This window comes from Amaranthus tricolor, chromosome 9, assembly GCF_026212465.1.
Source record: "Amaranthus tricolor cultivar Red isolate AtriRed21 chromosome 9, ASM2621246v1, whole genome shotgun sequence".
Lineage (NCBI taxonomy): Eukaryota > Viridiplantae > Streptophyta > Magnoliopsida > Caryophyllales > Amaranthaceae > Amaranthus > Amaranthus tricolor.
The window spans coordinates 5,821,810-5,846,678 of record NC_080055.1 but is presented as its reverse complement, the minus strand read 5'-3'; the positions used below and the strand labels follow the sequence as shown (position 1 = coordinate 5,846,678).

General features: G+C 34.4%; 1 protein-coding gene across 3 annotated transcripts; it reads right to left on the bottom strand.

Moving 5' to 3' along the window:
• Window positions 1-1,694: 1,694 nt before the first annotated feature.
• On the bottom strand, window positions 1,695-20,763 carry LOC130823111 (histone deacetylase 9). Of its 3 annotated transcripts, none has more exons than XM_057687724.1 (14): window positions 20,562-20,763; window positions 20,377-20,489; window positions 20,049-20,166; window positions 16,560-16,634; window positions 16,255-16,474; window positions 14,965-15,028; window positions 14,684-14,776; window positions 14,472-14,580; window positions 14,300-14,349; window positions 14,132-14,222; window positions 13,943-14,013; window positions 2,646-2,744; window positions 2,263-2,326; window positions 1,695-2,139 (listed from the first exon to the last, which is right to left on the bottom strand). In XM_057687724.1, exons 1-14 carry the CDS (start codon window positions 20,596-20,598, stop codon window positions 2,054-2,056), a joined length of 1,290 nt encoding a protein of 429 aa, XP_057543707.1. In that variant the 5' UTR covers window positions 20,599-20,763; the 3' UTR covers window positions 1,695-2,053. The 3 variants fall into 3 exon arrangements, with proteins under 3 accessions (XP_057543707.1, XP_057543709.1, XP_057543708.1); XM_057687726.1 differs by having other exon boundaries at window positions 20,049-20,180; window positions 20,562-20,584; XM_057687725.1 differs by lacking the exon at window positions 2,646-2,744.
• Window positions 20,764-24,869: the final 4,106 nt, after the last annotated feature.

Below are 24,869 nucleotides of genomic sequence, written 5' to 3'. Positions count from 1 at the left end.
TTGGTAGGTAATCGTAATGTTATGTGCATGGATTGCAAAATGATTAATTTTCTTTATCCCAAGTAGTTTAGAGACAACACTTGCAATAAGCAAATTCTCTGGACATAAATTAATGAGAGCTTTCATTTGTAACTTCACATTTTACTTAAAAACATTATCTTTCTAAATTTAACGCTTGGAAACGAAAATTATAGAGAAAGGTCAAAAAGACAGAAATGTTACATAAATTGAATTGGTCTAAGTTTTTTTAATAATAATTTTTTAGAGTGAGCAAAGTACAATCCAACTAAACAATATTTTTTAAATAAAAAAAATCCAATTATGTTCTATGTATATATGTTCTTAAGAATCTTTTATTTTTATTAAAAAAAAAGTGAAATAGTGAAATTGCTTCAAGTCTCAAGTTCTCTCCAATTAGAATCACAAACAATTCTCTCTGCAAATTTTGTGATTTTTTTTAATTTCTTTTAATTTAATTTCTAGTTACCTGATTATCTTATTTATCTATTGTTTTCATATCGAAATTTTTTTTATCTACTGTTTTACTATTTTACATCATTCAACCTGAAAAAATAAATTGATTAATATTTCTATTTAACTAATGACCGTTTTGGCGGATATCTTATGACTCAATACAATTTTTACTTCTGATACTTTGTTCATCTTTTTTAGTGTTTGAGGTTTATTCATATAATTTATAGTAAAAGTATTGTAATCGACTTAATTCTAGTTATACTTGGTTTTATTTTTATTCTTTATTTTAAGTTTTATATTTTCATTCTTTTTTAAGTTTTATTTTTATTCTTTATTATATACTATTTAGATTTCTTTACATTGGGTTTGTTAATAAGTTGAAAATAAGGCAAACAAAAGGAGGAAAGGGAAACAATGGGAAGAAACATAAGAAAATAAATTTCAAGGAAAAGAAAAGAAGGGAGGAACACATAAGAGAATTAAAACACCAAAATTTCCTTCGTTTTAGAGGGAAAAGGAGATAAACCATTTATCTCTCAAATCTTTTCTATGGAGGAGATTTGTCATTAAAAAAATTGAAGGGAATTAATCCCTTTAATTTTCCTCCTCCTTAATCTAATCTGCTTTAAATTTATTATTCAAACGAAGGAAATTATATCCTTCTAAATACCTCCATTTCCCCTTTTTTTTTCAATTTCTTCTATTCAAACAAAGTTTAAATTTATAAATTATATATAATTATAAGTTTGCTTTGCCTTTTTGTTAGAAATCATCAGAAGACCTCCTTATGTCTCCCTTAAAAAGTGGAGCTCCCCGACCATCCTCACGCGTTCGGTCCTCCGTACAGCAGCTGCCTGTTCCAAGCTCCTATGCTCAACTCCAAGCATCAACACAACATCCATCAGCAATTGTTTCACTAGTCATGGCCACATTCGAACATCAGAAAAACAGCCGAGTAGCACAATACCTCAGCATAACAACCCCTCCCACCCTACAAAAACGTCAGCAATCACCACATAACCACACATCAATCATCACTAATATTTTTCATCCTAGTTCCTGCTTCTATTTCGCAACAGCAATAATGTAGCTGTATAGTCTATTTTCTTTTCACACCAAACAAATAACTCTAGCTCATTCCCAAGCATCTGAAATACAAGACTTTGAGTGTACTACTCCCTAAAACAGGGGATTGATATGTTAATGAAATCTTCAACAAGTGACAATGCAAGATTCTAATTTGACAGTTTCATTTCATTAGGTATGGCTCTCGAGAGGAGGAATAAATGTTGATAAACAAAAGGGTTAACACCATTACAGCCATAAGCTATCCATCCACCAACAAAATGCTACTGCTTACTATGGCAATCAAATTTGTCAACTACGGTCTGTCCAAAAAGAATGGCATGACACTAATATAGCAACTTTTTTTTTTTTGAAATCGCATATATCAAACTTGAATGCTATTGAACTGTCTTATCCATGGAAGTAAAAATTAAAAACAAATTATATACATTCACGATAATAAATTACTACCAGTTACTACAAAATGAAGCGGTGTTGAATTTCGATCTGGCCCTTATACATCATCCATGTTATGATCATTGTCATGGTCCCCATCGTAATATTCATCATCCCTTTGGACCATCTTGTCCCGTGTGTGCTCTGATAATTTGATTTTAGAAATGGAATAAGGGATTCATAAGTATAGAATTACAAGTCATCACATATAGAAATGGGACTATAGTAATTAGTAAATCAATTGCAAGATAGCTTCGTAACACTTACGATTTATCCGTTCATCTGGGTTCTCATCTTCATCAAAGTCGGGTATATAAAAATCAGGGGGAACCTACAATCAAATTGAATCTGATCAGGGAACTTATGCCAGATTGTTGCTTTGTGAAAAAGGAGTTATTTGCTAATGCATCGTATGCATTTACATTTATAGAATGCCTATAATCCAACGATGGCAAATTTGCACATGACAAATCATATATGTGCAATCAAAACTTTTGAGCTGCTAAAACCAAATGAAATTTTAAGTAGAAACACATCAGAAATATTACAACAAAAACGGACAACAAAAACATCAAGCTTCCCTTCATACTCGACAAAATAAGAACTTCCTTTAGAAAAATACTGTGAAACCAAACGTTCTTGCTACTGACCTCCTGCATCTGTACACTAGGCGCATGTTGGATACACCGAAGGTTTTCAAGAACTTGCATTTTGATTGTTGTCAAGTACGATTTACTGTTCAGATTTTCCTGGTGAAGGCAAGCACACCAAAATTGAAATTCAAAAACAGTCCATGAAAAATTCCAGCTTTTTTTGAATTGTACTATTTATAAAGTCTCAGAGAATATTAATTAAACAATCAAGCTGCACTGCTATTAACTACCCTTGACACTAGTCAGGCAGTCACCACCAAATAATCAGTAGCATTTCAATTGCATTTTTTAAAGAAAACAACTTAAGATTCTACCCATTTCACTGATAAGATTCTGACCATTCCCACATAACCACCACGCCAGCAAATGCCTTTCCAAAGATTTTAGTTGGGGCATGCTTAAGTTGCAAGTAATAGAGGAGGAAAACTTCAAGAGAGAATGGCATGGATTTTCTAATCAGCCAGGATTTAGAAAAACGTTAAGAACAATGCTATGTACCAGTTGTCACATTTATCTAACTTCTCCAATTCATAGCTTCAACTCAATTATAAAACTGCGTGATAGCTATTGCTTTCTCCGCCCACAACACATCATCTAACTGTTGCTTAAATATGTAAAACAGTTTTTTTAAAACTTTTATCGAGCTTGTCACCACTCACCATCATGTATAGCAGATGGACAAAAGTTTAATCTTTGGTGGTCAAAATTGATGGATATTTCAGATGAAAAAGTTTTACCGAATCCAATTAAACCACCAAGGAGAAAATGTTGCCAATATTCATTAGTATTTTCTCAGCCTAGTGCAAAGTTGGTATTTATCTATAATTCTTTTTTTAAATATCCAAGAGCATGGTTGTTTATGATTGAGAAGTCTTATGATAGGGGATACATTTATGGGGATTTGCCAGTTGGTTTACAATTTTGGAGCTCCGTTTGTGATGATCTGGATTCTAGAGGTGTTGTGCAAGTTTTTCTTTCTGGGGGGTGTGCTCAAGTTTTCCCCAGAAATTATGCCAAGAGCCAAAATCAGAAGGAAATATGATCTCTAACAATTTTTTTTCCCATATAATTGTACTCCGTTACATAGTAAAGAGGCCAGGTGTGTTTATGGGCAATCCGAAACCTCCAAAGATGAACAAATTAAACCTAAGAAGGTATATTGAACCAAGAGGCACAACTCCAAAGGAAGGAGAAGGAATTTCTGCTGAGGAATGTGCTAGGGACTGTACTAAAGGAATAACCACCGAGGAAGATGCCGAGAATTGTGCTGAAGAACATATTGAGAAACCCATTGCAACTGAGCTGGCAGAAGAATTCACTACACCAGCATGAACAGACACCACAGACTCCAAGTCACAACATAGGGAGTCCTCACCCACGCCCAACACAAAGACCGGTGTACAGGACATACTAAGACCTAGTGGAAAGAAGCACTTTGAGAAGGATGAATCAGTAAGCAACCAGGGGTTTTACACTCCTGATCCTAAATTAATAGGAACAAGGAATATGATATCAATATGGCTTGAAACACATGTGTAATCTAAGCCTAGAAATGGCCTGCTATGTAGTTTTGAGTTCATTATAAATCTGTTAAGGCAGTTACAAAAACAGCTGTTAGTTTGTTAGAAGATTAGCTGTTTGTTTGTTGAAGTAGTTATAAAGCCTTATAGCCGTTGTGGGGAGAAACTATGTCTCTATAAATAATGCCCTACAAACATTGATAACATTGATTTTGGTTATTGAAACAAATTGTTGAGAAGTAATTTCAGAAAAAGAGTTTCTCTGGAGCTGGTAGGTGCTAAGTTGTAACCTGTCTTCCATCACTTGTGAGTAAAACAAGGGTGGGAAGTCAGCAAGAATCCACAAAGAACAAGGTGAGTGAAACCTTGTTTGAAGAGTGTGAGGGCAAGGGGTTGCTGGTGAGCGAATTCTTTGTTCAAGGTTGTGTAAAAAGAGGGTCCACTAAATCCATCAGTGGTTCGAATCTTGAAGCCTCCTTAGTGCAAGTTTAGTATTAGACCAACGCTCCAAGATCACCTTTTTCTAAAAGCCTAAGCAGACCCAAGAAGACACTTAATCTAAGGTATGAATCAGGACACATGAATTTAGAAGGGTAGCTTCTCCAGTCCAGTCATTATCTTTGTAAAATTTTATACTTGTGTAACTTTGCTTCTTGAATCTAAATTATACCATTCAAAACCCTAATACAAAGGAAAACCTGTCAGTGCAATGCTGAATTTGTAAAAAAGATTGTTCTTGGGTCCTTTTTTCTGTGAATTTCTTTTAACTAAACCTGTTTTGTCAAAATCTTGTTAAAATGTATATAGAAGAAAGACTTATGCTTTGGCACAAATGCTGAGTCAACTACATTTTCAAAGTTAATGGTAACAATCCAGACAGACCTCAACCTATGGCCTTTAGGGATAGAACGACCGAGGATTGAATACTTATGGTTGAAATCCCCGAGTTTGATGGGGTTTCCTTAAATCCAGAAGACTATATTGAGAGGAAAAACACCATTGACAGGTACTTCGAATATAAAGAAACCCCAACCGACCAAAGTTGTATAATGGTAAGTAGTAACCAAGTTTGCTGCTACCTGGTTAGGAGTCTAGAAAAAGAGAAGAGAGGAAAGAAATAAGATTGATACATGAGATAAGCTCAAGAAACACCTCAGGAGAAAGTATATTCCCCCTTGAAAACCTTGAAACATGGGAACAAGACTATGGCAGAATAAATACAAGAGCGGCAAAAAGTGACTGTACTATGTGATAATAATGAACCTAAACAAATGAAAATAGGGGGATTGAGGGATGACATCAGGGAAAAGTTGGGTGGTTGGATGACAAAAAAGAGCTTGAAAAAGAAACTGTTGAATCAAATTGTGTCAGCCAATAGTTGGTAAGAAAATTAGGCTTAAACACACAACACCCCCATCCTTACAAACATAGGTGGTTGGACGACAAAACTGAGAATTTTTTCAAGAAACAGTGTTTGGTGAATTTCTCTGTCGGGTCATTCAGGGATAAGGTCATGTGTGATGTTTTAGAAATGAGTGCATGCCATGTGTTGTGGGAAAGACCATGACAAAATGATAGATAAACATTACATGATGGTTTTACTAACATCTTTTCCTTAAAGCTGGAAGGCAAATTAAGGATTTAGTATTTCTTCAACTTCATAAGGCAATTCCTCCTCCTAGAGATACAATATTAAACACGTGAGGAAAAAATATGAAAACCTATTATCATAACTAACTAAAACCCACTAAATCATCACAAAAGGAGTATAAAAATTACATGCATAATTGCAAATAATCGCACTTATCAAACTCCCCTATGCTTAACCTTTGCTCGTCCTCGAACAAATCGCGGTGAAAATACATAGAAATCAAGGTTAAGACACGGTCTCTGGTTCCTAAACTACTCCTTATGCCTCCATTTCTCCTCTAATTCCCGATGTTTGCCAAGAATCCAAATAACCTTTCCACTTGTCCCCATCACTTGCTTAACACCAACACAATACAAAACCAGGAGCACCAAAAAGGAAGTACTCAAAATCCCTACACTTCAACCTCGTTATGTCTCCTAAAGAACATGAGAAAAGAAAAAAAATTCTACACTTATCCCTCCAATGGTGACCTACCTTATAGCTCCCACTTCCTATGTCACCAGCTCCAAGTACAAAATGAAATGCATGAAAATCTAAATCTCTCTCTTTCTCTCATTTTCCCTAGGAATTCATATTTGGTATTTCGTCCTAGCCACTCATTATTTTTTTCAATTGTCACTTACTCATCCACTCAATGCCGCTTTTTTACCAAGGTTGCCCTTTCGGGTTTTCAAACTTACTGGGCGTTTTCCCTTTTTCAATGAAGAACATGTAAAAATTCATCTATAGTGAAAATAAATTACAATGCATACACAAAGCTAAATCTATACAAGAAATGAGAAATAGAAAACATGAACAAGCAAGCTATAGATTCCCCCATGCTTGCTTTTCATGGTTAGTAGCAAGAGGGTGTTTAGCAACCTTTATAAACATAGGGCCTTTAGTAACCCCGAATATGTCAATCAAAGCACAAATTGAAGAGAATGTAGCCTACCTAATGAAACTCCAATCTTGAAATCGGGATAGCACCATCGGTTACAACATTACCTCTTAACGCATTAGACATCGGTTCTACTTATGACTTCCCAAAAGTAAGAGGTTTTCTATCTTAGTCTCCCTTTCTCTCATAAAATAATCTCACCGTGTAAGCCCATCAAAATTCCAAACCCCTTATCAACCTCATACCCATCCCAACACAACCACACCATAATGTACCAAAACAAACACCCAAACTCCATAACATTAAGGCTCATATAATAGAGCTCTTGGATCTCGCAATCCAAGAACTCAATTTGGATCAAAGAGGATGGGGGCTTCTTATCGGTTAAAATTTTTTAGCTCATATTAACATGCAAAGGTTAAATAGGAGATGATGTGCGAGAATCTATGTGAGGATGGCTAAGCGAATCAAGCTATGACGATCTAGTGGAGCTTGAATATAGACAAAGATAAGAGTATGACATATGAGGGGGTACGCATAATACTACATTACATTAAACGCCTTCAATTATACGTATAGAATGACATACCTCCAAATAGCTGAAGCTTTTGGTTGGGAGTTTACAATAAAGGAACACCAAACTCCTTTAAAGGGGGACATTCATGCTTTTTGGCCCAGATGACTGGGGGCCTACCCTACGCTCGATCCGGCAATAATATTAGCAAATTCTGGCACCCTGCACTACGTTATGTCTATCGCCTGCTTGCCATGACCATCTTTAGTCAAGGGGAGCCTACTCAGGTTGCGCAGGCTGAGCTAGGGCTTTTAAGAGCCTCGGTAGTTCCTGGACCTACACGCCCCCATCTCTTTGTCCAGAAGTGCTTGGAGATCCAAAAATCTCCAACAAGAAAAGTTTCGATTGGTGCAATGATTACCATACTTGTATGGAATCATGGAATCGAGTTTCCTGAGGACTACGAGTCCCTATCTACCAGTGCCAGTATTAGCTACGATTATGCCACCCTACGTAGCGTGAAGTTCTTCTACTACAAGGAAAACCAAGGCCCTTACCTGGTACGCCCCAATAGGCGTACACTTTCCCTTCCTCCGCAGCCCCACACAATGTTCATGGGCTTACTATGAGAGTCATCCAATACTCACTGCATAACGCAGTTGAGTTATTATGTGCTTATATCGAGGAGGAAGGTGGGGATGATGATGAGGCAGGGGGCGACGAACAACAACCCAAGCCTCAACAGCAAGAAGCCCCGTATGCTCAACCTTTTTAGGAAGAGCCTTTTTACGGGAAGCAGGTACCCTCATACTCATATGAGGATGACCAGGCCCGGTGTCAGCAGATGCTTGGTCGTTTTGACCAGATGGAGGGTCGCATAGACCGTATAGATGATAACCTTCAAACCCTCCAAGACACCTGCAACTATCAATGGAACGATCTATATGATTCCTATGACTCAGACATGTATGACATTAATACTCATCTGAGCTCTTTCATGATGGCTCAGCGGGCCCAAACTGCACACTTTGCGGTTACCTCGTTCCAAGACCTGAGGGCCCAGATTGCTGAGTTAGAGGCCCAAAAGAAAAGGGACAAAGCGGCCCATCTAGAGGCCAAAAGGTCAAGGAGGAAGTCCTCCTTCTTTCGCCGCGGTTCCTCACCACTGAAGTCCACATGTCCTCGACTTCCCCCACATGTGTGCTTGTGCTTTTATGATGATGTTCCTTTGTTATGTTATAAAGCATTGAGAACGATGCTTCTAATAAGCATGGGGGGAGTCTACACCTATGCTTTCCTAGTTTTTATTGCTTTCTTAGCTGTAGGTTCTATGCTTTCTTAGTTTAGTTTTTATGCTTTCTTAGATTAGGATTTTATTGTTTTTGTTATTATTTTCGTTTTCTTTTGCTTTTGTTTTTCCCCTTTTTTTCTTTTTGATTACCCCTATCTCGAAAAAAACATGAAAAATTCAAAAAAAATAAAAAATAAAAGAATGCTAGCCCATAACCTGTGAAAGAGGTCTAGGCAAAAGAAGAGTGAGTGTCCCTTCTTTGTCACGGCGCTTGCAGGTATACTTCTATTTCTATCTCTACTCTCATCTTTCTCTATATTCTAACTCCCCTAGATTTCATACCTTGACCCACCTAACCATCCTCACTTAGATTCTCGCACATCATCTCCTATTTAATCATTGCATGTTAATATGAGCTAAAAAATTTTAACCAATAATAAGCCCCCATCCTCTTTGATCCAAATCGAGTTTATATGAGCCTTAATGTTCTAGAGTTTGGGTGTTTGTTTTGGTACATTATGTTGTGGTTGTGATGATGGAGTTGTGTTGGGATAGGTATGAGGTTGATAAGGGGTTTGAAATTTTTATAGGCTTACACGGTGAGATCATTTTATGAGAGAAAGGGAGACTAAGATAGGAAGCCTCTTACTTTTGGGGAGTCATAAGTAGAGCTAGTGTTTCATGCTTTAAAAGGTAATGTTGTAACAGATAAAGCTATCCCGGTTTTGACATTGGAGTTTCATTAGGTAGGCTACATTCTCTTCCATTTGTGCTTTGATTGACATATTCGGGGTTACTAAAGACCCTATGCTTATAAGGGTTGCTAAACACCCTCTTGCTACTCACCATGAAAAGCAAGTATGGGGGAACCTATAGCTTGCTTGTTTATGTTTTCTATTTCTCATTTCTTGTATAGATTTAGCTTTGTGTATGCATTGTAATTTATTTTCATTATCGCTAAATCTGTACATGTTCTTCATCAAAAAAGGGAAAAAGAAAAAAAATGCTTGAAAAGAGAAAAGCCCAGCAAGGTTGAAAACCCGAAAGGGCGACATAAGCAAAAGAGCGACATTGAGTAGGTGAGCAAGTTAGAATTTGAAAAAATAATGAGTGGCTAAGACGAAAACCCAAATATGAGAAGAGAATTAAATTTTTCATACATTTAATTTTGTACTTGGAGCTGGTGACATAAGAAGTGGGAGCTATACGGTAAGCATTTAAGTAGGTCACCATTGGAGGGATAAGTGTAGAATATTTTTTTTTCTCGTGTTCTTTAGGAGGCATAAGGAGGTTGAAGTGTAGGGATTTAGTGCTCCTAGTTTTGCGTTGTGTTGGTGTCAGGCAAGTGAAGGGGACAAGTGGTAAGGTTATTTGAATTCTTGGCAAACACCGAGAATTAGAGGAGTCTAGGAAAGGGAGGAATAAGGAGTAGTTTAGGAACCAGAGACCGTGTCTTAACCTTGATTTCTATGTATTTTCACCTCGATTTTCTCGAGGAAGAGCAAGGTTAAGCATGTGGAAGTTTGATAAGTGCGATTATTTGCATTTATGCATGTCATTTTTATACTCCTTTTATGATGATTTAGTGGGTTTTAGTTAGTTTTGATAATAGGTTTTCATATTTTTGGCTCTTGTTTATTATTGTATTTCATGTTATTTTGAGGCATAGTAAAAAAATGTGGTAACGGTCGCGATCGCGGTAATGTAGTGGTGATGATGTAACGGGAGTGATGTGGTTATTGTAACGCCTAAATATCGGTCGAAACCGTAAGATATCCCTTGATACGACCTAAAATGCGGTTTTTTTACACCTTTACAGTGCGGGATATATCGGTTCGTTTAATTTGAAAACCTTTACAATGCGGCCGAAACGATGCTATGCAGCCTTGTTTTTACACTATGTAATTTGAGGCGAAAATCGGAGTTTCATTAGGTTTCAGGGGTGACAAGAGGGTGAAGGCTTGGAGAAATGGCCTAAGACCCCTAAAGAAGTAAAGAGATCAAGCCAGACAAGCCCCGAGGGAAAGAAACGAGTCGTAGCTAAGCAGTACCAAGAGCCACGACTCGTCGTTGAGCAAATGGAGTCCAGAACAAAAGCGACGAGTCGTCCCCAGGATGCCACGACTTGTCGCATATCCACTGAAGTCGCCAGAGGAGTCCAGAGCCAAAGCAACTAGTCATCCCCATCATGCCACGACTCGTCGCAAACCTCCAGGAGTCACATAATCCAAGCAGAACAAAAGCGACGAATCGTCACCCCTTTGTCACGAGTCGTCGCCTGGCTGACAGTTGCATTTTTTCGTATACTTCAGTTACTTTTTAGGTAATTAGCACAAATAGTGGTAGTTATTTATCAGTTTTTAGTTTTTAATTTCAGAGTTCTTTTCCTTAATTCTTAGAGTTTCCATTGTGAAAAACTCCATTGTCATGTTTAATTTCACTGCAATTTACATTCACGTACGTTTCATTTGAAGTATTCTTGATTTACTCTTTCATTACTTGTCTTTTTGTCTTGAATTGTTTATTATTATCACGTTTAGCATCTCAATTAGATTTCCATTCATTCTCAATTGCATGTTCATAATCATGTCTAGTGAGTTGTTTTCTTCTCTTGGGTTAAGGGATTGACCATGATTCAATAGCATGGAATGATATTTGATCGATTAATTGTGTGAAATTTGGGTCTATGATAACCTATGCTTAATGAACCTTAATTTAAATATCTTTATTAACCTTTTCAATAAAACGAAAGTTTGACATTACGATTAATTTAGGATTGAGGTATATTTTAAGTTAAATTCCTATTAGTTTAACCAATAAAACGGAAGTTTGAGGATTGATACTAGTAAGGTCTTAAATCGATATTGATCAATAGAGCAGACGCTTGAGACTAATTAGATCATGTTTAATCATGCCAAAGACTCAATTTCATACAATTATGAGAGTAATTGACTTCCGTGTTAGAATTAGGCAATTCCCAACATCCTAGACTTGTTTCATTATCATCATCTTCATATCAATTACTATTCTAGCTTTATTCATTAGCGTTAGTTGCATCATTTTACATTATTGCTATTAGTAGTGTTAGACATTCGAACCAGCTATTTTGTTTGTCCGTATCTTGTAATCATAAACTAAACGAATTTGTTAACTCGCTTCCATGAGTTCGAACTGTATAGCTAAACGTATACCATGCGCTTGCAGTTAATTAAAATTTGCGCATTCAGTAGAAAGGAATGTGAATGGGAACTAGGAGAAAGAAAATTCTATACAATAGTTAGGGCCTTAGAACATTGGTTAAACTATCTTAATATACGACCTCTTGTCCTCCATTCAGACCATGAATCATTGAGATACATTAATGGTGAACACAAGTTAAATGCCAAATGCCAGGCATGGGAAAAGGGCCGAATTACTACAAACTATTACCTTTTTCTCAAAATATAAGGCAAGGAAGGCTAACATCATAGCAAATGCCCTTAGTAGGAGACACCATCTATTGGCCCTTTTGGAATCTTAGATCCTAGTTTTTGAAATGATCAAAGACCTTTATCCTAATGATCCCGACTTCAAAGACAAATATTTGAAGTGTCAGTGAAGGATTATTCTACATTCAAGAGGGATTCATCTTCAAGGAAAATAAGCTTTGCATTCCCCATACCCACTCTAAGATATATACTCATCAAAAAGGTGCATGAAGGTACTTTAGGGGGACATTTTGGCATACAGAAAACTCTAGATATGCTAGCACAACATTTTTTTTGGCCTAAGATCCTGAAAATAGTAGCGAAGTGCATACTCAGGTGTTAAGACTTAACATAGAGCTAGATTAACATTCCATCAAAGAGAATATAAACCACTGCTAGTAGCCAACTCATCATGCGAACATGTTAGCATGTACTTTATTGTTGCACTCCCTAAGACACAAAGGGGCAAAGATTCCATCATGATAGTCGTGGGCAGGTTCTCCAAGATGGCCCATTGCATAGCATGTAGAAAGGCAGATTATGCCTAGAACTATAATTTCTTATAGAGATAACAAGTTTCTCAGCTTCCTTATGGGGTACACTGAAAATTACTAGGGACAAAACTACTATTGAGTACTTCTCATCACCGTCAAACAGATGGAAAAACTAACTGAAGTTACAAAAAAAAAACTAGGAGCCATACTCATAAGTCAGGTTAACAAGAACACCAAAGACCGGGACACAAAACTTGGTCATGTTGAACTAACTAATAACAAGAGTCCCAGTCTCACAACAAAGTATTCCCTTTTGAATGTGTAAAGGGTATTACCCCCTTTCTTTGATTGATTTACCTAGATAGGAAAGCATGCATTTGGATGCCAATCAACAAGCAGAAGCACTACTAAAGATACACAGAAAGGTAAAGGAAAATATAATCTAAGCCAATCTCAAATATAAGCAAAAAGCTGACATGAGGTTCAAGCACATGAGGAAACCTTGTGTGGATCATCTCAGAAAAGATAGATTCCCATCACCGGGAAGAACAAACTAATGCTAAGAGTTGTTAGTCCCTTCGAAATCTTAGCCAAGTATGGAGACAATGCCTTCAAGATAGATGTGCTTGAAAGGTATGGAGTGCAGTCCACCTTCAACATTGGAGACTTGGCACCTTACCATGAAGACCAAGAATTGAGGTCAATTCTCTTTGAAGGAGGAGTTGAACCAAGAGGCACATCTCCAAGGAAAAGTGAAGGGATTGTTGCTAAGGAATGTGCTACACTACAGACTTTAAGTCACAAAACAGAGTCCTTACCCAAGCCTAACATAAAGACCAGTGCACTGGACATGCTAAGACCTACTGCAAAAAAGTACTTTGAGAAGGATGAATCAGCAAGCAACCAAGGGTCTTACACTCATGGTCCTAAGATAATGGGCCTAAGGAATATGATAACAATATGGCTTGAAACACGTGTGTAATCTAACAATATGGTTGTAGTTTGTTAAAGTAGTTATAAAACCTAATAGCCGTTCTAAGGAGGGATTAGGCCCCTCAAACATTGTATACATTGATTTTGGTTATTGAAACAAATTGTTGAGAAGTAATTTCAGAAATAGTTTCTTTCAAGGGGGTTGGTCGGTGCTAAGTCCTAACCTGTCTTCCATCACTTGTGAGTGAAGCAAGGATGGGAAGTCAGCAAGAATCCACGAAGAAAAAAGTGAGTAAAACCTTGTTTGAAGAGTGTGCGGGCAAGGGTTTGCTGGTGAGTGAAGCCAGTTGGGTCGCATCTAATCATATCTAGTTCTTTGTTCAAGAATGTGTAACAAAGAAGGTCTGCTAAATCCTGCATTCTTGGCAGCAGTGAGGTGAATCTTGAAGCCTTCTTGGTGCAAATATACAGTTTTATACAGTCCAAAATAAAATTATGGCCGACTATTTGAGAAATAGAAACATGAAATGAGAGCAAAATATACCATGTGCCTGTTGGGAATCCTCAAGGAATATTCCGGTCCAAAATATTTGATATACTCATTTTCCGGAATCTCTGCAGAGAAGATAAATTTAGCACTGACGCAGAAACATAGCAGGATCATAAAGGGATTGAAGAACTAAGTGAGGAATAAATGGACTTTAACAATGACATGCCAAGTCAAACAAAATACCATTTGGCAGATCTGTATCTAAAAGAACTCCAGTTTCTACAGTCCAGCACCGAGCGACATTTTCTTTTGTGTAGCCACCTCCTCCAGTAACCTAATAACAAGACCTCGTCAGTTTAGTAGAGTTCACATACACCCAAAAGTATAATTAGATCATTCTTCAAAACCTACCAGCAAGGGCAAATTGAATTTCTTTACAAACCTAACGCACTCTGCATGTCCTGTAACAGCATCAGCAACACAATTATCCTTATGATATTCTAGAAAGCCTACTGTAATTCCATGCCAGCGGGAATTCCTACAAAAAATAAGATAAAAAGGTTGTATTACAGAAAAACAGCACCATCTATAGAGAGGTTGAAGCAGCCTAATCGATCACCAGCTAGAGAATCAGCTCCACATTGAAGTACAATCACTCCAGGCTGATAGAACTCGACAACCTTGGAAATAATCTGCAGCAAAGCAATAAAAGATAAGCTTATCATTGCTTGCAAAGTTGTGATACATGTCAGGTTATTCACGTCAAATTCAGTGGCCTTTAGAAATTGAACTTACAGCCTTGAAAAGTCTTGTAAAGCTAGTGTCATCAATACCATCCTTGAGAGGAACATTTATGGCATAGAACTTCCCTTCCCTCTCACCGATTTCCTACACAATGGTTAACAAATCATGTTCATATTGAAAAAAAAATCCAGAACAAAAACTCATTAACATATATCAGAACTACACAAATCAAAGTAGACTTGCAACAGATTCTGCCTAAACGTACAAGATGGATTAAGGAACTCAAACAAAGGAACAAACAAATTCAAGTAAAAAGTTGATAATACTCCCACCTTCACATCTCCTGTTCCAGGAAAGAAGAGATCTCCAAATTTATGAAAACTAACAGTCATCACTCTGAAACACCACAAAACGAAAGAAGTTAGGAGGAAAGAAAAATACACAAATAACAAATAACTATTTGTTATATGGAACTCTAATAAGCCTTCTGATTCTACAAGGCAAACAGAAATCTTAATAAGATACAAGAACATGACGCCATCTATCATTGTCTCAAATATTTTTCATGACGGCATCTATCACGGTAATAGAAAAATCATTTACAATACAGCCATGAAGCAATATTTTGCATTATGTACAAGGAGAATATTTCATTAACAAGTTGTCAATTATATAATTCTTCGACTAAATAAATACATATAAAATTATAAACCATCAAAATTCATAATCACGAAAATTGGTATAGCAAAAAGTTCACCGATCAAATCCTGATAACGAAGAGCCCAAAATAAAAGTTGAGGGCATGGTAACGAGCTAAATGAGAATAATAAATAGAGAAAAACTGTTATAAAGAAATAAAGAAATAAACCATAGTTATGGAGCTACAAAAATTGCGGGAAAGGGAACTAAGTGATGATACCGAAAAGAGTTAACAAAGGAGTTAGAAAAGAAAAAACATTTTTCTGGTTTTGACTTTATGGTCTTCTTGGCTAAATTAAAGCACGCTGAAGATTTTTTTTTCAATGAAACATATTTCAAATATTGTGAGGTTGAGGCCATAGAAAAAGGGAGCCTAAAGCGATCGAGCAAGGTGCTCCCTTTAGTGGTTGAATGAGCATTCCAACTCTTTCAAGAACAAATAATCTAGTATATAGCCCCCTTGGAAAAAAGCTTTTTGTAAATTCAAATTCATTGTACAATACCTTACACTTTCTCTATTTTATGTAAAGTGCACCATTTTCACTTCTGAAAAAATTCTAATAAGTGCACCATTTCCTTATATGGAAATTTTTGGACAGTAAGACAATGTTACCCATGTTCAAAAGTATGCACCCATACAGATGGGCCACACATGGCAAATTCTTCCTTTCACATGGACAATTTGGTACTCTAACACCCTCTCTCTCTCCCTTGATTTCTTATCATGCATGCCAAGGAGAAACGATGCACTTAAGAAAAACAAATGAAGTAATTTCAATTTCTAAAATGCATTACCAAGCACTCTGGAGTCTCGATCTTTTCGGGGATGAAAAGATCTATCTACCTTTTTCCCACTAAGGCGACACTATGGGATATAATTCAGCAAAAAAAAATTTAAACTAACAAGATAAAAAGTACATTACCTATCCGTGAAGTAAAATGCCTCTTCTACACCATCACCATGATGGACATCTATGTCGATGTAAAGAACACGAGCATGGTGCTTCAAAAGCTCTAAAATCCCCAAAACCAAATCATTGATGTAACAAAATCCCGAAGCCTCACATTTCTTAGCATGATGCAATCCACCCGCCCAATTTATAGCAATATCACACAGTTGATTGTTCAACCTATGTGCAGCGTCTGTCAGAAAAAAACACATAAATTTACATTTGACCATTACACATTAATAGCCAGAATATTAAGATTAAAAAAGAAAAAAAACAACCTATTGTTCCACCGGCATAAATTTGGCAAAACTCGAACAGATTGTCAAATACTGGACAATCTTCACCAAGATTATCTGAAATAAATTTAAATTTGTCAGCCAAGTCAAACATCCAAACAAAAATATCCTGCCTAGAGCTTGTAGGCCAGACAGGAATAAATTATTTAGTATGAATGACAGCGTAAAATTTAACAATGATTTGAGTGAAAGGTAGAATATATTCTATTGAATTTAAAAGTTAAAATCCGCTTCACATAAACATTAAATTGATAAAGTGATTTCACAATAACATTAGGACTGCACAAAAGTCAAAACGCATTTCTCAAACAGGATATTGTCAAATATTTCAACTAACAAAAAGGAAAAATGTACCCCGAAAGAGAAATTTTCAAAAAACAAAATCCAAAATTAATGAAAAAAGTCTAATGAATCTTGTTGAGTCTTGGAAAGAAAAGAATCCTCAAAATCTAAATTGCTAGAATGATCAAACAAGTAAAAGCCAAAGTAATGAGTACACCAACATATTTTCTCAATCCCAAGGACACACAATGAAGTAGCTCGAAAAGAGGGATTATATCAAATTCTTAGAACACTAGGCCATTCACAATTCTAACTTTATCTTTCTCCCCTCAACACAATGCTTCCTTCTCTCTCTTCTCCACTTAGTAAAACTAGAGCTTTGCAAATTGTGGACAATCTTAAGCCCAACCCTTTCAATCCCTTAGCCTAATTTTTTGAATCTAAGGTTCTAAACCCAAACACGAGTGTTCCTTCAATAATTTCCCTTCAAGCGAGTAACATGTGACCCACATCCCTGCATACTCAAGTAGTGTCAATCAAACATAGGTACGTCGTCAGTAAACAGTGACTCCAAGCATCAAAGTCGCTCTGACTGATACTTCTTTCCCCTCCAATCATCCTCTCTTGGTATAAGGTTCATAGCAACAAGAAATCAATATTGTCTCTCCAATCGACTAGATTGAGAACAACCACCACCCTCACCATCTTCCACTTAGCCCCCTCCTTACCAAGTGCCACCTGAAATCCACCCATACCACCACCCATATCATACATCAACCGAATGCTCTCCAAGAACTTCTTACATCAAAGCCCTCATCTTCTTCAGAAAGAAGTTCAAAAATTATCCTTTAAAATAGCTATGATTATAACCTACCTAAGAACCCTACAAAGTTGGTCTTGCTCTGCCTCCGCATGTCAAAAGATCCAACAATACCCTAAATAAACAAAACCATTTTTTCAGCACCAGTAACAAAACTAACACCACCATCAACCATTGAAAAAGGTATTTCCCTCCGCTCCTTAATTCTTGGAAAATTTATATATTGGAGTCTGGAAGTACAAAACAAAATATTCCTTCACTCTAAACAAAGAAATTCATGTAGATCACCTAATAGGACATTATTGGTTCATGGATACGATCTCAATCTTTCGAATTAAGGCTATGACATTGTTATTGGCTCTATACAAAAGAAGATCCTAAGGATCCCCATAGAAGAGGAAAGGATTTAATTGTGAGAACAAGGTAAGGCAAAAAAAAAAATCAAAATAAGAGAACATGTGCCATTAGCATAGTTTACTAGTGAGACGGTCGGGAGTCAAAACGTATAACTCTAGAACTTAACAAAAAAGATATGTCAAATGATAAGTCAGCACTTCATCGAGAAATTATGGCACTTTGAGAGATTCGAAGATAGCCAAAGATCAACTCAATAAGTTCAAGACTAGTTAGAATTAAGTTAGACCATAGTTGAACACCAAGTCATTAAATGAACATATTGGACAAAGATTGTTGGGAGAAACAATAAGGGTTAGAAATGGAAGGAAGATTTGAAAGATATAAAAGAGGATATGAAAAAATGACAAAATAGAAGGGCAGAGTAGACAAAATAACGAAGGAAACATTTTTTGATGAAAAAACGAAAGGACATTATTGTTTACCAGTTATCTTATTTACCAACCACAGAATACCTCGAAAACTAATAGCCTAAAGCAAGAATAGTATATAAAGGCTAAAGATTTTGCATTATATAACGAGCCAATAAATTTTGTATAATGGAAAACTACAACAAAATAATTTCAGTCCTGAAAATAGGAATGTAGAAGTTGAAATCCCAAACACTATTCTGCCACTTATAACTGTAAAAGGTTATCAATAATTTGAGATTTCAAACTCTATCATCCTTTACTACAATAATGCAATATAAACTCTAGAGAAACCTCATACCAAACATATCCACTTTTAAGGCGAGTTGAAATGGGGCTAGACTTACCTAGAAAAAATTTGGAAACAAACCATTCCATTCATCATTAATATCATTTATCTAGAAGAGACTTGCAGCTAATCCGATTAAATTGATAACCACTGCTCCATGACGTCATTTCCATGTGCTATGTTTTTCTGTGGTGTTTCTATATCAGAAAACTAGCTAAGTGTGTTGCTCAACCTTTCTGATTTTAACACGCCACATCCTCCATATCCATCCCTTTCATACGCCTACTCCATTAATCCAAAAAAAATATATATATAAAAATCAAGCCCAAGTCTATTTGCGACTAAAACCAATCAGAAATTCAACATAACCCACACGCCATTAATAAACCCCACCAAAAATTCTCTCCATATTCCCCTCCCTTCCGTCCATAGTTTATTAACACATAAATAACAATTCACCAATTTCCATTTACACCCCAAATCAAGAAAAATATTAAAGTTTCAAACTTTGAAAATTTTATTTCATCCATCCATAAATAATAACTCAAATACAAAATAATCGAACCAGCACTTTAGAGGAAAATCAAAATCCTCAAAAAGTTTCAACATTACGAATTCTAATTCCACCCACCCCACTCCCAACTTATTCCACCAAAGGCCTAACCCAAGGCTTCATACTAAAAAGGCTTGGTACACAAAAATTACCAAGACCAAACCTACATCAAGTGACGCAATAAAAATGAAACTACATCAAGTTTCAATCGTCATACATTACTTTTTCCACTCACCCCCAACTTTTATCAAATTAAGCCTATCTATAATATTCTATATCAAGAAAATAAAAAAGGAAAAATAAAATAAAATAAAATAAAATTCTATATTAAAAGTTCCCACCTTGCCACTCAACCCCCAAACTTTCAAACACCTACAATAGCACCCTTGGCGCCATTCATCATAAAGTTCAATTCTTTACATACTAACCCTCAATTTGATATGCTTTTGTATCCTCTCAAGGGCGGTTTGGGCATATGTATGCAATCTTATTTATATTAGTATTAACAAAGAAGTTGTTTCCAAATAACACTTGAAGCAAATATCATCTAAAAGTCCATATTAATAATAAGAAGAAAACACAGTTTATAATTCATTTTGATAACACGCATTTTAATTCAAAGCTCAAGAACTATACTACACATAAAATCGACATACTTACACATCAATGCCGAAGGAGATTTCAGAGGACAAAAATTACATACATTTGGCCATTTCAGACATGAAGAGATGTTGTTTATCAGGCGTAATCCGATTTAAAAACTCGACGTAATCAGGTGAATGAAACTGCGCCAACTCTACAGGATACGCTTTATGAGGTCTCTGCACCACATAAACTCCACAAAACCACCACAAAAATGAGAAAAAAAGAAAAAACAATGCCAACAAATACCTTATATATACCTGCTCCATTTTTCTATGATTAGTGATTAAGTTTTTTTTACCTAATATTGTGATTTACAATATCTAGACTGCCATGAAAGTGAGTTTCTAGAAAAAAAACAGGAGTAAAAAATTGAAATTAGCACATACATAGATTTCCATTTTATTGTGAAGGTCGTAAGAAAGGACGAGATGATGAGTCATACAAAGCCTGTGAGGCTTCATTGGATGATTTGGCCCAAAGTATACACTCCCAACATCACCTGCAGAAATTCTTTCATCGACTCAATCAATTCGACAGAGATTTCGTAAAGTTAGGGTTTTAAAAAACATACCGTCATAGAAGTAAGAGATTTTGTCTTTGGACCGCATATTTAACCAGAAATCGACGAAGCTGATAAGATTAAATGGTTGACTAATTATCAGATGCTTTCCGCCATTGATTTGGCTGGAGCAGTAGTAAAAGTATATGTGAGGAAATAAGGAATGCTGAGATAGAGAACGGAGGATAGTATGGTTGACTTGAGCGCGGGCATTTAGTAATATTACCACTAACCTTGGGCCGGTAGAAAGTTGATAAATTAAAAAACCTTTTTTCGGCATAACTCAGATTGAAAATAAATATTTAGGGAATAAAAAAGTCAAATTAATATAATAAAATTAATTAGAGATGCAAATAAAATTATTGAAATAACTATAATAGAGCTAAAATAAGAGAAAATAAAAAAAAAGATGAATAAAAAAGATGTTGATTTTTCTCATTAGATGGTAAAGAATTTTCCATCCTCTCATAGAGTAAATTTGTAACCCAAATAAGGGAACGAATTGTTATATTCTCCATTTTTCGTTACCTTTTAATCAATTCTTTCATCCCTCTAACAATCAAATCCCTTTAATCATTTATCTAATTAACTTTGTTTTTCTAGTTTGACTTTTATATTCCTCTCAACTTAATCCCTTTAATCCTCTCAACTTAAACGACCCCTAAGCTGGTATTATATATGGTTAATCAATAGTTGGTATTATTGTAGGAAAATTAACAAAAATTTGTATTATTCACGGTAATTTTTCTTTTTTTTTTACTTTTTAGGTCAAATCGCATTTAATGTATTACAAAATTATATATTATATTTCATTTATTTCAATTATTTATAAAATTTTTTCAATTTTATTTATTATATGAATATTATTTAGTGTATTGGATATTATGAGATGGTTAAAACATAATATACTTTTATTAGGATCTGTTTTTGATATTTATATTCTTGGTTACTTAAAAGAAATGATTAATTCTAATATGATTTAGGTTGTAATTATCTTTATTTAAGTCAGTTATACTTTTTATGAGAAAAAATTATCTTTGTTGTTTAAACTAATAAAATAGTTTTACATATTTCTATGTATTTATATTTGATTTTAAAGTATGTTATTAATAGTAATAATATTTAATACTTCTATAAATTAATGTAATAGTTATTTTAGTTAGCAAAAATTGGTATGTTATTTTTTATCAAAAAAACTCATAATTTCGTATTGTACTCAGGGTACGAACCATTTGCTCTTTTATTCAAAATAAAAAAATAAAAGTATAAATATAATTATATTGCGCACAATGAAAAATATGATATAATGTACGTATATACAACTGTTCAAAGTGAAACAAAATATAACTATAATGTACAATTTATTTTTAAAATTTTAATTTCTTAATTTATACAAATATGACAGAAAATTTGATAAAGTCGTATATCGCAGGGGCAATATCCACTAAGTCACTATTTCAAAATTATAAAGGAATATACATACACTAATGGAAAAAAGTTGTCTACCACATGACATATGTTGCGGTTCAATATATAACAAAGCGTTAACTTGATATGTGAATTAAAAAAAATTACTCCATATGCTCCGGTTCTTGAAGAACCGTATCATATAACAAATTAGATGTAGTGGCTTCTATGGAACCGCATCATACAACAGTAATTTTTTTCAAAACTCAAACGCGCCTCTTTGTAGTACTCCATTCATCAGAAAATTATATGATATTGTTTCATTTGTTTTTAACTTATACGAAAAATGTTTCAAGTTTCTTGTTCACCGTCTTATTCTTCTTCAAGCTGCATTTTTCTTCAAGTTTTTATTGTCTTCTTCAAGCTTCATTCGAAAATTTCATTTATAGTTCAAGTTTTTCACTCTACTTTAAGCTTCAACAAAGCAAATACCATTTTCATTCAACTTTTTAATGCTTCAACATCCATTCAAGTTTTTTCAACTACTTTAAGGTAATTTTTTGTTTCAATTTTCATCTACTCAGACTTTTATTATCCTCATTTTTGTTCCCTCCTCCTAAGACGCCATTGACGACTATTTTAGAGCTTATTTTTACTTCATCTTTTTTTTGCAAAAAGGGTTGCGGTGTACTAAATTGTTTTTCTTACTTCATTGTATGTCACATTGTAACTACTCTTCACTTTAAATGCACATCATTATTATCTAAATACCAAAGGTAATTTCTATACATATCAAGTTTTGTTTGTGATTTTTTTATGTATTTGTAACTACTAATTTTGAAGTATTAAGGTTTTTAGGGGTTAAATGATTGTTATTTTATTATTTAAATTTGAATCTGATTTTAGTTATGTATGTAGTTGTTATTTTTGAGTTTATATTTTTTTTCAAGTTTATATTATTGGGTTTTTTTTCAATTATTTTGATTTATGTGTATTTTAAAAAAAGGCTTTTTTGGTGCAAAAATGTTGTGTTATTAGAATATAAATAATTTGAACAATTTAAAGAATAAAAACGTTAATTAAATACGTTGGTAGGAAACATAAATTGTTTTTTGCATGTCAATTATTACTTAGTTGGTGAATGTATTTATTTTATTCGATATAAAGAAATTTAATAGGTAAGTTTATTGCCCATATGTCAAGTGTGGCAATGTATCAAAGGCAAATAGTGTTCACATCCTTAGGGAGCACATACTTCAGCATGGGTTTAGGCCTCAATATTATTTTTGGGTTTGGCATAGTGATGAGGGAATTTATAAAGGAAAAAGTGTTCCATAGAATGTGCACGAAGAAGAAAATTTCGGTCATACTAGGGAGAATAATAATGGGTATGAGACAGATCGTGTTCATGAGATGATAGGGTGTTGAGGATGAGTTAGGAAAACATCCTCGTGTATCTGACTTGTTTACGGAGGCTTCTCAAAAGCCTTTGTACCTTAGATGTATTAAATTTCACCAAACTAATAATCGTGTCGACAATATCCAATATTAAGTTAAAATTTAATTATAGTGAAACTAATTTTACAATATTATTAGAAGCGTTAGATTTTCAGATGGAAATAAACTTCCAAATTCAACATATTATGACAAAAACCTTATGTGTCCTTTCGACTTAGATTACTAGAAGATTCATGCATGTTTGAATGATTGTGTATTGTACGGGAATAAAAATGAGAACTTAGAAGAGTGTCAGCGGTGTGCGTTGTCGCATTACATCTTCATATATATACATATATATATGTATATATATATAAATACATATATATATATATATATATATATATATATATATATATATATATGTATATATATATATATATATATATGTATATATATATATATATATGTATATATATATATATATGTATATATATATATATACATATATATATATATATATATATATATATATATATATATATGTATATATATATATATGTATATATATATATATATATGTATATATATATATATATATATATGTATATATATATATGTATATATATATATATGTATATATATATATATATATATATATATATATATATATATATATATATATATATATATATATATACATATATATATATATATATACATATATATATATATATATATATATATATATATATATATATATATATATATATATATATATAACCTTCCTTTTGCTTGTTGATTCAGAAGCTTTACCACGCTTTTCCTAATTAATCAATAGAAATCAAATGTCATATATTAGTTTAATGCTTGGATCAAAAGAAGTAAAATTAAATCAAAAGATAATATCAACTTCGGTGGGAGTAGTTTTTTTTTTTTTGGCAACAAATGCTTCCCATTCATTCTTTGATATATGACCCCATATTTCATAGAGCATCTTCGCAGGTGCTTGGGAAACATTTGACGAGTCCCCACCTTTGTTTCCCTTTTTAATTTCTTGGTCTTACGAGCATGTTTCTTAGTGATTTAGCCAGTTACAAGCTTGAATTTGAAATCTTTGAATCTTTCAGCAACGGCGGAAAGAAAAACATTATTTTTCTCTTCATCATTTTTAACGTGAAAAAGATTCTACAAAAAAGAAAATTATATTTATTAGTGTCAATTATATTAATTTTAAAATGAAATTAAGTGAATAAAAAAATAGTAAAGTTACTTACCACAGTATCATCCCATAGAGAGTTCTTCAAATCCTCTGGAACCTCGTTCCTGCGTACAATATGGAAATCTTACGGATACATATGTTGATTTGTTTTCCATATTGCCTACGCCATTTTCCACAAGGTTGAACCAATGTATTGTATTCCAAGTGCATGGGTTTCGTGACTTTGAGGCTTTTCGTAGGCCTTCAGCCTTTTC

What these genes read in the sequence shown, in the direction of transcription:
- LOC130823111 (XM_057687724.1), bottom strand. Translation starts at nt 20,598, where the DNA reads ATGCGGTCCAAAGACAAAATCTCTTACTTCTATGACG. An exon ending in AATCTCTTACTTCTATGACG is followed by an intron (nt 20,490 to 20,561) that starts GTATGTTTTTTA and finishes GAATTTCTGCAG; the next exon opens with GTGATGTTGGGAGTGTATAC. An exon ending in CTTCAACCTCTCTATAGATG is followed by an intron (nt 14,350 to 14,471) that starts GTGCTGTTTTTC and finishes ATGCTGTTACAG; the next exon opens with GACATGCAGAGTGCGTTAGG.